This window comes from Rhipicephalus microplus, chromosome X (assembly GCF_043290135.1).
Source record: "Rhipicephalus microplus isolate Deutch F79 chromosome X, USDA_Rmic, whole genome shotgun sequence".
NCBI lineage: Eukaryota > Metazoa > Arthropoda > Arachnida > Ixodida > Ixodidae > Rhipicephalus > Rhipicephalus microplus.
In genome coordinates, this window is record NC_134710.1 from 18,322,531 (window position 1) to 18,339,161 (window position 16,631).

General features: G+C 42.4%; 1 protein-coding gene across 1 annotated transcript in view; it reads left to right on the top strand.

Moving 5' to 3' along the window:
* The window catches only part of mgl (low-density lipoprotein receptor-related protein megalin), a 246,947-nt gene that overhangs the window by 148,081 nt on the left and 82,235 nt on the right, over positions 1 to 16,631 (top strand). The window contains exons 4-12 of the mRNA XM_075881883.1: positions 1,390 to 1,512; positions 1,645 to 1,764; positions 2,113 to 2,229; positions 3,288 to 3,410; positions 3,495 to 3,614; positions 4,886 to 5,011; positions 5,084 to 5,244; positions 5,327 to 5,556; positions 14,507 to 14,692. Of these exons, the coding sequence (XP_075737998.1) occupies positions 1,390 to 1,512; positions 1,645 to 1,764; positions 2,113 to 2,229; positions 3,288 to 3,410; positions 3,495 to 3,614; positions 4,886 to 5,011; positions 5,084 to 5,244; positions 5,327 to 5,556; positions 14,507 to 14,692 (1,306 nt within the window). The remainder of the gene's footprint in view (positions 1 to 1,389; positions 1,513 to 1,644; positions 1,765 to 2,112; positions 2,230 to 3,287; positions 3,411 to 3,494; positions 3,615 to 4,885; positions 5,012 to 5,083; positions 5,245 to 5,326; positions 5,557 to 14,506; positions 14,693 to 16,631) is intronic.

Here is a 16,631-nt window from a genome sequence, read left to right on the forward strand (position 1 = left end):
GATACTCGGTGCCACTTTCTCTGGTCATTTCATCCAAAAATACTCATTGATGCAATCCCGAGATGACATGAGGCTGTGGGACAGTGTTTTTCCAGTGTGTGAAAACGCTCTCCGAGTCAGTGGGACTTGTGTCCCACTTGTTTTTTTAGTAAACTATTGGTTTCATTTTGATCATTATTTCGCTGTAGTTTATATAAATATACTACAAGTTTTTTATATCTCTGTGTCAAGTATATAGGACAACCTACAAAGGGTTAAAAAAAGTTTCAGAGAATTTTATTTGAAACTCGGTTGAATCATACGTATATGAATGCCAATAAGACTTAATACAATTTCCTTAAACTCGCTTAGACAATTTTTTGTAGACTTGTGAAGCCTACTTATCCATTTTGTACGTGAGGACCCTTGTTTTCTCTTACTTTCTATTTTGGCTAGTGTTAGTTTTTCACTTAATAAAACTGGTAGCAGAGATATAACCAAAATAAGATAGCTATAGTTTTAGGAATTTTGCTTTGGAAGGACATTCGAGATTGACATCTTTTATGACTGCAACCTTTGCTTGGGGCAGCCATATAAAAAAAAAAGTAAGCTCTCCATGGAAATGATTGTTTTGGAATGAGCTGTTCACCTCTTTGAGTGAGTACAGGCAGTGGTATTTTTTGGAATCGCTCAGTGCGAAAAATGCATGGCCCACATAAAAAGCACAAGGACCAGTGACATGTGTGCAGTGTCTAAATTCTTTGTGCTGAGCAGTTTAATAATGCAATATCAACTAGCCCGATCCCACATCTTACTGTACAATCTTATCAGGCGAAAATTCTACAAACCAGCCAAGCCTTTGGATAGTCTCGTTGATATAGACAATAAAAAAACATTGCAATCTCATTAGTTCAAAGGTTTTTATGATTAGGCAAAATATATTCATAATCCATAGTACTTTAAGTCTTTGTAACATTTGATTGTCATTATGTAACATTTGATTGTCATTAGTTCAGCTGCTGTTATGATATCACTGAAAGGGGTCACGAAATCAATCCTTTCAAAGTAAAACCCTAGATTTGTGGCCATTATCGGTTCATGTTTTTTTAGCTTGAAATGCACAGTTTCAGATTTAATCATAATGATAAAAATAATAGCAGTATTTGGGGTTTTACATCCCAAAACCACAATATAATTAGGAGTGACGGTGTAGTGGAGGGTTCCAGAAATTTTGACCACCTAGTGTTCTTTATTGTGTACTGACATCGCACAGTACACAGGCCTCTGCTATTTCAGCTCCACCAAAATACATTGTTTCAGCTTTAAACGTGCCTCTTTTGTTATAGTTGCTTATTTTACTTCTTCGTATGTGTTATCTTTCCCTTCCTTTCTTTTTTTTTCTTTTTGCAGAATATCGTGTGTGTGAAGAAAGTGACCATAAATGTGGCAGTGGTTTGTGTGTCCCAGCATCCAAAAAGTGTGATGGCTACTATGACTGCAGAGATGAAAGTGATGAAGCATCATGCACAACAAGTAAATAAACTTAACTTGTAGCCTTCTCATGCTTACATAGTAAAATTAAAATGAATTTGAATACAAATGCATGTTGATAACAGGAATGAAATGCTGAACGCTATGTGCGCTTAATGGGAATACTTTTTTCAGATGGAACTGCCTGCCGGCTAAACGAATTTCGCTGTCGACATGGCAACAAATGCATTGATGAGAGTAAGAAATGTGACCACTGGGATGATTGTGGAGATAATTCTGATGAAGAAGGGTGTGGTAAGTGTTGTTCTTGGAGTGTTTTTAAGGTGCAGAATATATATACAAATAAAAAAAACTTCCCAGCCAATTTTAGTCTATAGTTTTGATGGTTAAAATTAAAAACTAAAAACTGGCTCAACGTTTCGTTGCTGTTGCTCTCTTCCTCGGGGGAACTTTTCGGTCGACTCTGAAGCTTCTTAGTGGTGTCCTTCTCTCCCCGCCATTCTTGTTGCTGCGTTGTTTTTTCCCCTGGTTCCTCAGACCAGCCGAAATAACATTGTCAAAAATATATGTTTCTTCTATTTTTCAATCTTATGGCATGTGTATGCTTTGCTAAGTGCGCTTTATTGGCCTCGTGTGCTTCAGATTTTCCTCCTTGCAACGAAGGCCAGTTTCGGTGCACAAATGCTATATGCATACCCATCCGTTGGCGGTGTGATGGACACTCGGACTGCTCGGACCAATCTGATGAACGAAACTGCAGTAAGTGGCCAGTTACTCGGTGCAAACTCTTTTGGAAAGCTGCATTGGGGATACTTGATGGTGTCCATTCACCTTAAACATTTTCAATCAGTAGTTTCAATGGTCATGTGGGCAAGCTATGCGCTCAAATAAATATCTGAGCTGGTATTCTTGATTTGGTAACTAGCTTGTCACAAGAATTAGTATGAAGTAGTGCTGAGCTGAAATTCTGATTGTTTTATCCAAGGGAAAGATATCCTACCCTAATGAGATAATAGTGAGTGGAACTGATCATCAATACTACATAAGTCATCTTCAAAAATAGTTAAATAAAGCAAATTTTGTTTTTATTTGACACATACAGTAGAGATCATCACTGCCCTTGATTAGAACACCATCAAGCATTTCTTTCTGAAAGCTGCGGTCTAGGCCCAGAGCTTCTTAATGTGCATGGTATATGCACTCTGCCAGTCTTTCTGCTTTTCCAGCTTCATTTGCACGTTGGCACTCATGTATGCTTTCCTTCCATGACCTTTCTACTGGCATGGGGAGTCAATGGTGGCACACCAAGCACATAAATAATAAGTTCAAAAAGTGATTAAAAGAGTTTTGTGTTGTAGGCACGGGTGTGTCACCTGTGGGAACGGGTTACTTACTGCGAGGGAGAAAGGGCAGAAAGATGAAAGGTATTGTATTACATTTCTTGAGTACTGAAGTTGTACATCCTGCACATACAATGAGTTCACTCAATGCACATTTGTTGTGTTAATTGTTTTATTCTTTACAAAGCTCTATACAGAAATTCATATAAGATGTGCTGGGAGTAAATCTCTACACTTTCTTAATTGCTCGTTATCATTTACTGGTGCATTTTTTTGTGTGCTGCATCTTGTTTATAGATAGAAATTCATACGCACACTCATGGTGCAGTTTTTTTAATTAATGTGCCCAAAAAATTTCAGTTGCACAGTTTCTTTGTTCTTGTTGTAATGATACTTTCTGTGCTCTAGTTGGAATGTGTGTACATTTTTATGCCTTGGAAAATTTCTGCTTGTATAAGTCTCTGCTGTTGCTTTCAGCATCTGTTACATGCTTGGATACAAAATTTCTATGCCCATCTGAGAAAAAATGCATTGACAAGTCAAAGTTGTGCGATGGGAAGCAAGATTGTGATGATGGGGCAGATGAGAAGAAGAATTGTTGTAAGTAGCAGCTTCATAATTTTTTTTATTTATACACTAGTAGTGGATGTCACTGCATTTTTGTGCAATTTTTTTTTCTTGCAGCTTCCAGCCTGTGTCGTACACTGTCATGTGAACACGGCTGCCGTGCATCTTTGGAGGGTGGTGACTGCTTCTGCCCTCCCGGAATGACTATAAATACAAAGGACAAACGGAGTTGCACGGGTATGTGCTCTATTTAGTTAGGTTCATATATAGGATTTAGCATGTGTGCTGTTATGAACAAGTGAAACATACCGTAAGTAGCACAATTGAAGTTTAAGTAATGATATAGTAATAGTGGCTACAGGAATGTATGAAATTGCATAGGTGATTAATCACTGGTTGAGTGTGCTCACAAATTTCTGCTTTATTAAGCCTCAGTCACTCTCTATTTAATGTCACTTTGTTGGTATATCATTCTGCTGTTGATGAGAGCACAAGACAATAGTTTTGTTGTTTGGTGATCTTGATCATTGTCCAGTACCCCAGACAGCTAAAGATTTAACACAAGCTTTTACTACAGTGCAACTTGAAGGTCACCGCTTCTGTGATTTGAACATAGTTCCTGCAGCAATGTTCATTTGTGTGTTGACACTAACCACCAAGGGATTGCACAGCTTGCAGTACCACACTATTCCAGCAGAGTTTTGCATTTTACGTAAGCACCGAAAGTGGTGGCATCTGTTTGTGTATTTTGGAGGGGAGAACAAGCAATATTAGAACAAACAAACATGATTTATTACATTATGCACATTACATAGCAACGATTTTGGACGATGTGGCAATATGTTTGCATACAATTCCTTTTTGTCATTCTGATGAAATCAAGCTCAGCAACCCAGAAGTCGCATTACGTGCCAGTTATCAGTCTTGCACATCTCACTCCCGCACACACACATGTGCCTCGAAGTTCATAGGAAGCTGGTAGAAGCATTAACAGCTTCACTATCAACACTATACGAATAATTCCCGATAATTATTTTACATAGCAGCTTACAGGATTCACAGCTGCCAAATCACAATTCTTGTGAAATGTATAAAAAAAACACTTTATGCTTGTTTATTGCATTGTTACATTATTTGTAGAAGTTAGTTGAGATGTTCGAAATGACTTATTGAGCCAGAAAAAAAAATGCCTTGAACACAGCAGCTACTTCATCAATGGCGGCTGAAACATGCATTTATGCAAACATGGACATTCAAGGATTCAATGATACACATTCAATTATGCAAGGAAACATATTCTAATGTAATCCCGAATCCTATGCTGTCAATACTGTATCAGTGAAAGATTCTATAGAGGAGATTCAGCATTCTTTCTTCAGCTATTTCATTTTTGTCTTGGTACTAACTCTTTTTCACACATTCGTGAATTGAATCGTGCGGTGTAGTTGTGCCATGTGAGAAACAGGCTTGTAATGTAAATAATATTTTTGTCTTAATTTCACCTGCAGATTTGAATGAGTGCTCTGAATGGGGTTACTGCGACCAATTGTGCACCAACAGTCCTGGCAGTTATCAGTGTCTATGTGTTCGGGGGTACACTCTGGACCCACCTCGTCACTGCAAAGCAGACAACAGTAAGTTGCAGTTGGCATAAAAGTAATGATGCATGTGTTGCTCCATCCTCAGTGCTGCTTTTCATCACCCAGGCTCTGCTATGCGACTATTGTTCACTCGGCACAACGCGATTTACTCGGTCAGCAGTGATGGAGCAGACTTGAGCATTTTGGCAAATGCGTCTTCAGCATCTGGTTTGGACTATCATCATGACAGAAAGTTACTTTTCTGGACGGACACTGAAACGAAACAAGTAAAATTGATTATTTTTTTTTACGGTGATGACTATCTTCCACTGAAGGCTTATTCTAAGTGTTCCATTACAAAATTTTCAGATCCACTCAATGAGGCTTGCAGGAGATAAGGAGCTGAGGTCACCAATCAGCGTTGTTTTCTCATGGAATCCTGTGTCTATGGCTGTTGACTGGGTTGGAAATAAGCTTTATGTCTGTGACTCACTGGGACAGAAAATTGATCTGCTTGAATTGGATGGCCTTAGACATGCCATTGTGCTCAGCAGAAACCTTTCCAATCCACAGGACATTGCTCTGGACCCAACTGTAGGGTAAGTTTTGAACTTTAAAGGGCGCATAAACCACCTCAGATATTTTTTTTTCAAACATTTCAAGTAAACATGCACATGGTGTGCAGAATAAACTCTCAATCAGTGATTACACGTGGCTGCACTACGAGCCGCCGGCACGCCACAAATTCCAAAAAGCCATCCCTCCTTCTCTCCTGGCCTTTTGGACCTCTGCCCCGCCGTGATGGTCTAGTGGCTAAGGTACTTGGCTGCTGACCCACAGGTCCCGGGATCGAATCCCGGCTGCAGCGGCTGCATTTTCAATGGAGCCGAGAATACTGTAGGCCTGTGTGCTCAGATTTCGGTGCACGTTAAAGAACACCAGGTGGTCCAAATTTCCGGAGTCCTCCTCTACGGCACCTCTCATAATCATATGATGGTTTTGGGACGTTATACCCCACATATCAATCTATCATTTCGGGCCTCTGCGTGACAGCGAAAACATGAATTTCTGACGTGCAGCACATTGATGCTGCGATTGGTTGAGCAAGGGCCTACAACTTTTGATTAGTTTGCAAGCTGCTGTCCGGGCTGCTTGCTGTTGTTCCTCGTGGTACCCGCGTGCATGCCGCTTGCGAATCGGCTAGTGCTGCCTGTGATACAGGGTTCATACCAGCATGAGTCTTACGAGCATGGGCTGGCACGGAAGCATTGGTTCGACACCGAGCATGCAGTTGACGGAGTCGATGGAAGAACGGAGTCGCGACAACTGGAAGTACACGGTGTTTCGAGCAGTACTTAGAATTTATAATTTACTAGTAGTAGATTATAAGCCCCGCCGCGTTGGTCTAGTGGCTAAGGTACTCGGCTGCTGACTCGCAGGTCGCGGGATCAAATCCCGACTGCAGCGGCTGCATTTCCAATGCAGGCGGAAATGTTGTAGGTCCGTGTGCTCAGATGTGGGTGCACGTTAAAGAACCCCAGGTGGTCGAAATTTTCGGAGCCCTCTACTATGGCATCTCTCATAATCATGTGGTGGTTCTGGGACATTAAACCCCACATATCAATCAATCAGTAGTAGATTATAAAAAGTAGTAATATTTGAAGGACACTCCAAATCCATGATATGGTTATGAGAGACTCGATTGTGGAAAGCTCTGGAAACTTTGACCATCTAGTGTTCTTTAACGTACACTGACATGGCACGGCACACGAGCCTCTAGCATTTTACCTCCATCAAAATGCAATTGCTACAGCTGAGATCGAACCGTGACATTTGGGTCAGCAGCTGAGCACCATAACCACTGCTCTAGTGTGGTGGACCTCATCACAAAAAGTTCCCAATTCACTGGTAAAGTGACTTTGTGACATGCATATTAATTATCAATATCAAGTAGCAGTTGTGTGTGCGTCTCTCATAATCATATGGTGGTTTTAGGACGTTAAACCCCACATATCAATCAAGTAGCAGTTGTGGCTGTATCAAAATGTGGTATAAAATCTACTAGTGTTCACTTTCTTACGGCTCCTTCTTATAGTCTATAAATGCCAATCTACGCTTTAGCTCACCCGAGCTAATGGGGGAGTTTCTACTCCCTCCCACGCCTAGCCGTGCGTGGCTTTGCCGTGTCCGGGGAAAAGGGGATCCTGGGGGTTGAGCTGACGCTGGGTGATTGGACCTTTAAGGCCCCCCGGCAGAGGCAACACACCTCTTTGGCCCCGGCTTCACGTAGACGGCACCCCTGGGCTGACCCACCCAGGGGAAATCGGCAGTCGCCTTTTCCTATCTCTCTCTCCCTACATCTTCGTCTTTATCTCTTACTGTTTATCTGTCCTGTCTTCTACTCTCTTCTGTTTACTTCCAAACTTCCTGGCGGCGAGGGTTAACCCTGTGCAAATAGCCTACCTTGGTCTAGGCGCATTGGGTTATAGTTGCGTTGTACGGCTGGCGTCTGCAGGTTTTAGCATCCACAAACTTGTAGCGTCCCCTTGTTGGGCTCCGTGGTGGGTGGCCGCCAACGCTTCTGAAGAAAATTAAACTGGCATGCATAAAGCATTTCCCCTATTAAGTGATCGTACCGCCTTAAAGCGTGTACGCACCGAAGACTTAGGCTTTTTCAACCAATCAAGTGAAAACTTCCCCCATTTTCATGTTATACATAGTGAAATAAGCAGCAAGCAAGCCAGAACCGTATCACCCTTTGTAGTAGCCAGATGTCTCACAGAAACTCTTGGAGCCGGGTACAAAGTTACCAAAATGGCCAGCGGAGACCTCCTCCTTGAAGTCCGAGGAAAAGAACAGTTCGAAAAGCTACAGAATCTTTCAACTTTTGGTGACACTCCCATCACTGTAACGCCACACAGATCCATGAACACAACCCGTGGAGTAGTATCTGATGCTGATTTGCTCAGCTTGACTGAAGAGGAACTTCTGGAGGGGTGGAAGAGTCAGAATGTGACCAATGTACAAAGGATCACCATTAGAAGAGACAACAAGACAACACCAACAAAACACCTAATACTCACGTTTGCTTCCAGTAATCTCCCAGAAAGTATTCAAACAGGCTACACAAAGACGTCGATCAGACCATACATACCTAACCCACGTCGTTGTTTCAAATGCCAGAAGTATGGCCACGGCTCACAAAGCTGTCGTGGTCACCAAACTTGTGCACAATGTGGAGTGTCAGGCCACAACTCTGACAATTGCGAAGAACCATCATACTGTGTGAACTGTGGCGGAAATCATGCCGCATACTCACGGTCTTGCTCATTTTGGAAAAAAGAAAAAGAAATTATCACATTGAAAATTAAAGAAAATATTACATTCAAGGAAGCAAGACGAAGAGTGTCGCCATTTTATGGCGCTACATATGCTGATGCGGCGCGTCAGGGGGCAACGCCGCAGCAGCCCTCGTCACTCCTTCGGCCAGCGCAGAGCGAGCCGACGGCTGTGGCACCTGCCCCCAAGGCGGCAGTAGTTCAGTCTACTCCGCCGCCTAGCGAATTGAGGCCGGAGACTCCAGGGTCCTCTGGTCTCAAGGCCTCCCCACACCAGGCGAGGCCTAAAATCCGAACCACCAGCTCGCATGTGCGGGCAACCAGTGCCTCTGCGGAGGCAATGGATACAACGGTACCCTTGGTACCAAAAGAGCGGCGCGCCTCCTTGGAGCGCGTTAAGAAAAATAAAAAACCAATAACGGGGCCGGACGACCGTCCTGCCACCTGAATTAATGAGCTCACTCCAACTCAGGATACTCTTTGTACACACAGCAGCATCTCTCTTGTTTAAATATGCAGACAGAAATATTACAGTGGAACATCCGAGGCCTTCTTCGAAACCTCGATGACTTACAAGAGCTCCTCCATGAACACAATCCAAGAGTGCTGTGTGTACAAGAGACACACTTAAAACGAACTAACACAAACTTTTTACGTAACTACATAATCTTCCGAAAGGATAGAGATGATGCCATGCTACCATCCGGTGGTGTAGCGGTTATAGTAAGTCAAGGTATAGCATGCACACAATTACCCCTTCAAACTTCCCTCGAGGCGGTGGCTGTCCGAGCAGTTATTCTAAACAAACTTGTCACTGTCTGCTCTTTGTACATACCTCCGCACCACCGTCTCGAAAAACTTCAATTCCAGTCTTTAATAGACGAACTACCTGAACCTTATCTGGTCCTTGGGGACCTGAACGCACATAATGGTCTCTGGGGTGACTCTCGCTGTGATGCACGAGGTCGTCTCATTGAACAATTCCTCATTTCATCGGGTGCGTGTCTGTTGAATAGAAAAGAAGCAACATACTATAACCTTGCCAACAAAACTTACTCTTCCATAGACCTCAGTATCGCATCTCCTTCACTTGTACCATTGCTTCATTGGAAAGTCATAAATAATCCATACGGAAGTGACCATTTCCCTTTAGTTTTGAGTACACCAATAATAAATGAATGTCCTCCACATGTTCCCAAATGGCTGGTAAACAAAGCCAACTGGGAACAATTTCAAAAGCTTACTCACCTGAATTGGACTGACATATGCGGGTTAGGCATAGATGAAGCTGTGCAGTACTTCACGGCTTTTCTTACTGACGCAGCAACCAAGTGCATTCCACAAACATCTGGACTGGCCGGCAAACGACACGTTCCGTGGTGGAACACTGAGTGTCAGAATGCACGAAAGGAACAGAACAGGGCATGGAGGTTGCTGCGGAACTCGCCGACAGCGGAAAACCTTGAGAGCTTTAGGAAAATAAAATCTCGAGGCAGGAGAACGCGTCGGCAGGCCAGAAAAGAAAGCTGGCACAAGTTTTTATCAGGGATAAATTCATATACACAAGAGGCTAAAGTCTGGAATATGGTTCGTAGGGTAGCAGGAAGACAAGTACACTCACTCCCACTCGTAAACACACAGGGCGATAGCCTGGAAGATCAAGCGAACTTCCTCGGTGCACACTACGAGCAGGTGTCTAGCTCGTCACACTACACTGAAACTTTCCAAAGACACAAAGCAAAGATGGAAAAGCGGAAACTAGAATCCAAGTGCACAAATTACGAGGAATACAACCAACCTTTCAACTTAGCTGAGCTACAAACATCACTAAACTCTTGCAATAATTCCGCTCCAGGCTACGACCGTGTCACATATGAAATGTTGAAAAACTTGCCGCTCGAAACGCGAAAAACTTTACTCTCTCTATACAATGCTATCTGGCTTTCAGGTACCATCCCTGCTTCTTGGAAAGAGGCTATTGTTATCCCTATTTTGAAACAGGGCAAGGACCCTTCCTCAGTTTCAAGTTACAGGCCCATTGCACTAACCAGCTGCGTTTGTAAACTTTTTGAAAAAATGATAAACCGCCGACTTTTACATTTCCTTGAAACACACCATCTGCTCGACCAATTTCAGTGTGGGTTTCGGGAGGGTAGATCCACCACCGACCATCTAGTGCGTATCGAGGCACAGATCCGAGACGCTTTTGTCCACAAACAATACTTCCTCTCAGTGTTTCTCGATATCGAGAAGGCTTACGACACAACATGGCGTTTTGGGATATTAAGAGACTTGTCTCACCTGGGTGTGCGCGGTAGAATGCTTTCCATAATCGAGAGTTACTTGTCCAATCGGAAATTCCGCGTCCGTGTGGGCAGTACTCTCTCCCAAATATTTGTGCAAGAAACGGGAGTACCGCAAGGTGGTGTACTTAGTTGTACACTTTTTATTATAAAAATGAATTCCTTGCACCTGTCCATCCCCCGCAACATGTTCTATTCCACATATGTCGATGACGTCCAGCTTGGCTTTAAGTCATGCAACCTAGCAATGTGTGAGCGACAGGTTCAGTTAGGTTTAAACAAGGTCTCCAAATGGGCAGAGGAAAACGGATTCCGGCTGAACCCAGGAAAAAGCACGTGTGTCTTGTTCTCCCGAAAGAGAGGCATGCACTCAGAACCCGACATTGAACTGAACGGCCAACGTCTGTCTGTGAATGCGGAGCATAAATTCCTAGGCTTAATCTTGGACAACAAGTTCACCTTCGTACCACACATAAAGTATTTAAAAACAAAATGTTTAAAAGCCATGAATGTTATAAAAGTGTTGTCACGTACTACGTGGGGTAGTGATAGGCAATGCCTCATGAACCTCTATAGAAGCCTTATTCGTACCCGCTTAGATTATGGGGCCGTTGTCTATCAGTCTGCCACTCAAAGTGCCTTGAAAATGCTGGACCCCGTGCACCATTTGGGCATCCGCCTTTCTACGGGTGCTTTTCGCACCAGCCCCGTAGAAAGCCTTTACGTTGAGTCAAATGAGTGGTCGCTTCATCTGCAAAGAACCTACATGTCCTTTGTATATTTCCTTAAGGTGAAAGCAGACAAGAGGCACCCATCATACTCTACTATTAATGACTTGGCGAGCTCCATTCTTTTTCAAAATAGGCCTTCAATGAGGCAGCCCTTCTCAGTTCGCCTGCAGGGTCTAGCCGAGGACACTGGAGTGTCACTCGAACACAGTTTAATGGCTCCTGTAGCATATCCACCACCGTGGCAGTGGCAGACTATAGACTGCGATGTGTCTTTCCTAGAGGTTACAAAACATGCACCTATTGCCCATATTCGAACACACTTTCTGGAACTTCAACACAAATACACACGTCCTGAGTTCTTCACAGATGCCTCCAAGACTAACTCCTCTGTGTCCTACGCTGCTGTCGGCCCATCCTTTTCGGATGCTGGCCCTCTACATCCACGCACAAGTATCTTCACAGCGGAAGCTTACGCGATACTGGTGGCAGCTAAACACATCAAACAATTACAAATACAAAAAGCAGTAATTTATACAGACTCCCTCAGTGTGGTAACGGCTCTGCACAGTCTTAAAAAACAAAAAAACCCAGTCCTTGTCTCACTTTACTCCATTTTGTGCACACTCTACACACACAAACAACATGTTGTAGTGTGCTGGGTGCCAGGGCACCGTGAGATCCAAGGCAACGTGAGGGCGGATCAGCTCGCTGCATCCGTCCATGAGAGCACCGCCATTACATCTATATCAATCCCGGCCCTTGATCTTAAGCCGTCTCTCAAACGAAACCTCAGGGACTACTGGCAGAGCAAGTGGGATACACACACACAAAACAAACTACACGTTATCAAGCCACACCTTGGCCATTGGCCACCAGTATCAAAATCACGTCTAACAGAGGTAACACTAACAAGACTCAGGATAGGACACACATACACGACACACACACATCTTTTATCCGGTGATGATCCACCATTGTGTGATAAATGTGGTGAGACATTAACAGTTCTTCACGTTTTAATTCAATGTAAACATTTAGACAGTCTAAGAAGACACCACTTCCCACTATCCTACCGACAACATATACCTTTACACCCTGCAATGTTCGTCGGTAAGGAACCGCTTTTTAGTCACAAATCACTATTAGCGTTTTTAAAGGAAATTCATAATTTTCATATCATATACCCGGGCATACCGTAGCACGACCTCTCTTGAGAGGTTTTTGCTGCGGTGGCTACACAGGAAAGCACATGCCTCACGGCCCTTGGACGCAAGGGTATGAACGAGTGAGGCACTTGTGCTGATGCCATACATATCCACCATCGTCTTATTATCACCAACTTTAGTCATCATTCACACCACACACATCTTTCACGGCATGGTCATCATTTTATTACTTGTATGTTCTTACCCGCCTTATCGCGAGGAATTTTATGGCCCTTATACAGCCGCTTATCACAATCATTGTCCATATTTTTAGTAAGATGAAATGGCGCTCTTTGGCCAACAAATGGCCCTTGCGCCAAAAAACACCATATATCATCATCATCATCATCATCATCTACGCTTTAGCTCATCTTGCAATAAATATGTTTAATATGACCTTGTGGTCTCGGGACTTCTAAGCAGATATAACTGAGTATTTTGAATTTCTGTTTTGCAATTCTAACCAGTAAAAATTCAAGTTTATTAGTAACTGTCTGTAGCAACCATTTAGAAAATTTAGTTTGCCGTTAATTTTATATGCTCATCGTGAGCAGGGCAAATAACAGCTTCTTTTTGCAGGTAATTCAGAAGCCAACATTTGTTCCGGTTGCATAGACACTATACAACATGAATATATTTTGTATTTCATATTCTTCAGGAGCTCCCTTTTTTTTTTTCTTGTGTGAATAGGCTGATATAGTGGTCTACATAGGCTCAGTGTCTAGGCTCAGTGTTATGTAGCATTGTAATTCGTAAAAAGACAGTGTTCGTAAGGTATTGCGTGCTTCGCTTTCCTAAGGACCCTTCTGTAGGCAGTGGACAACAATCCTCACTTTAAAGGCACTTTATACAAGGATGGTACTAATATGATGTTTCTCTCGAGCTCTTGCAGCCAATTTTGAGAAGTGTGCCCGTTATCTCTCATACCATGTCAATGGTAAGCTCCTGGCAGATGGCACTTCGTGGGTTCTCGTGGCCCCGTTGGGTGAGGATCTTAAGGCCAAGCTAAAAATTCTATCAGAAAAACTCGTAGCTTAATTGTTTACTTACGAACAGGAATGAATTGACTGTCTGACAAATGGCCCACTTGCATGGCCCACTAACTGACTGGCATAATGATGTGACTAATCTTATCAGTGCTGGTCGACATGCTAGTCTAGCTGGTGGATGCCTAATCCACCAGCTAGACTAGTATGTCACTCATTAATGGACATCTAAAAGCATGAAAACTGCGGGGGCAAGTAACTGTTTTTAAACGAAATGTAAGCATATTAAAGGAAGTGCAAGTAGGGATTCAAAAAAATTTTGCTGTTGGTTTGAGATAATGTAGGCAGCATTTTTTTTGCTGTATTTGTAGTATCTCAAATAGTAGGCTCTCAAATACATTCGTGCCCAATCAGCACAATGTCTAAGAAAAGAAATAAAATATGAAACAAACACCGCATGATGTCTTTCTTCTTTCATGCCACTGTCTAGCTTTTGTGCCAAGTTGGTCATGAATATAACACAGTACTAGCCACTTCCACTAGTAGCGTCTCTCATAATCATACTGTGGGTTTGGGATGTTAAACCCCATCAATTATTATATTACTTTCACAAGTACATACCAGCATGCTTCCCAATAGCACAACTTATTTTTATAGAACTGGACATGTACTTTTTAAGTGAGGAGCTAAGAGGTAATCAAGAAATTATGATGGGGGATTTTTCTAGCTTTTAAGAAGCACTGGTGTGTATAGAAAACAAGTAGTGTGATTATTTGTTGCGCTGTTTCAGTGTATTAAACATTATCAGCTAGTGGGAGAGGTGTGCTTGTTACGGTATGTTATTACAAAAATTGTTTAGGAGTATTTCACTGCATTAGATACAGTGGTGCCTGAATGCTTTCAGTATTATGACCATATATGAAGTATATGTAGGGTTATAATTTACTCTCTTACAGTTTTTTATGAGTTGGAACTTTTCGTTGCAGCTATATGTTCTTCAGTGATGGTGACCACATTGATCGGGCTCATATGGATGGATCACACAGGACTACCATAGTAACTGCCATTTACAAGGCTACAGGTCTCACTGTAGACTATGTTACTAAATTTCTTGTATGGTGTGACTCCCAGCTGGACCAGATTGTGGCCATTGACTACACAGGCAGCAATAGGTACGTGGCACTTGTCATATGTGCTGAAAAGTTTGTTTGTTTGTTTGTTTGCTTGCTTGTTTGTTAAATATGTGCATGCCAGATTAGTTTGGGCCTATAGTGCCCCATTACCGAAAACTGGGAATGTCAACAATTTATAAGACTGGGCTATTGGTTTCTTCTCTATGAAATTGTTAGGCTAGTAAGCAGGTTTTTCTGTTGTAATTTTTGCTAAGTGGGAGCCTTGCTGAATAACACTTTACTTATTGAATGTTTTACAGAGTGATCAGGGCTTGCTTGTCAGTTCTAATTTGTACATGGGTTCCTCTGAATCAAGGAGACATATTAACACGTAGGCTCACCTGCATGTTGGCTGGTTAACCATTTTCTTTTTCCTAGCCTTGTTCTTGCACCACTCTCACTTTGCCTTGCTTAAAAAAATGTGTATGTTGAAAGCAGAAGCAGGTGGCTAACCTGGTTCTTCTTTCCTGAATTTTAAAAAAAAATGCCATGTGACAGAGAAGGGTGAAATATTTTGAGAAGACTATTTCATCACTATTATCTGAGCAACATTAATTCAAACTGAAAGAAGCTCCAAGATACATTTTGAACCCAGCAGCTTCATAAAAATAGGTGAATGGCGAGGCAGTAGCACTAGGAACTTCATGATGACAAACAGTGCATAAAGATGAGGGGCCGAATGGAAAGGAATCGGGACAAGTGCTGTCCTGTTTTTTTTTTTCGTTTCTTTCCACTTTAACATGTTGCTGACTATATATGCAACAATGTATTTACAATAAGGCAGAAGTTCAGGGGGTTGCGGAAGCTTGAAGATATAAAAATTGCTGAGCATGGGGTGTTGCTTTGTTTCAACAAGCATTTCATCTTCCTCGCTTGTTGAAACATGGGCTCCAGCAACACCCTCTGTTCAAGAATTTTATTATAATTACAATAGTTATTGCAGTGCTGACTGGTTCAGCTCGCAACCTGTAAAAAGTCAGTCTTATTGATCAGGTGCACGTGCACATCATCCAAGCAACCAGGTACAATACGAATGTAGCAGTATTAAGAAAATGTTGCTGATCTGTAGATGAGGCTTATGTCAACATGTGAACCGTATATTATTCACTGCATGCAGCAAATATTTATGATCTTGTGTTAAAAACGGTGAACGATCACTTCTCTCCTTGGCACTGTCTTCAGATGTCACGTAGCATGTGGAAGCAAGCAGGCCCAGCACCTATTAATGGATGTTGTGATCACTAGGATGCTCTCTGTAGTATTATTCTATTGCTGATTTTTAGTTAAAAAAGTAATCTCATGCGTTTTAGTGGTTTAGTTCAATGGCCATTTGCTTAGGCTTTCATGTTTGCTTGAAGTTGTAGGAGGTTGTATCCAACATACTAAACATGTTCGTGCAATGCTACTCACCAAAGTCATTCACTTGCCTCATGCTGAGCCTGCTATGGCACTATACTCACCAATGCCTCCCAGACCACATACACCTCTTCCAGTGTGCACTAGTTTTCTTCTGGCTAGCCACCTTGACACACCGCTTCATATTGAGCTGATTTATAGCACATCAGTGTGCACAGTCTGGATTTCACAGCTGTCTTTTGTTCAAACTGGTACAACACAAAGCTGGTCCACGACATGTGCTCGCTTGGATCGTACAGTGCCTGAATGTAAGCCTTATCATTCACATTGGAAACATTACGCTATACATACTTACTTCAGTGATACGTACAGTTTGCTGCACGATTGTGTGGGAATGTTGATATACAAGCCTACTGCAGTAGACTCTCGGTAAATAAAAATCTCTCTAGCAGAATAGCTGCTTAAGAACTGCCTGTACAGTAGACTCTCAGTAAACGGAACCTGAAGGGATCAGAAAATTATGTTCCATTTAGCAGAAGTTCCGTGTACTGAGAGGTGAAAATTAGTGCAAAATACAAGCCCG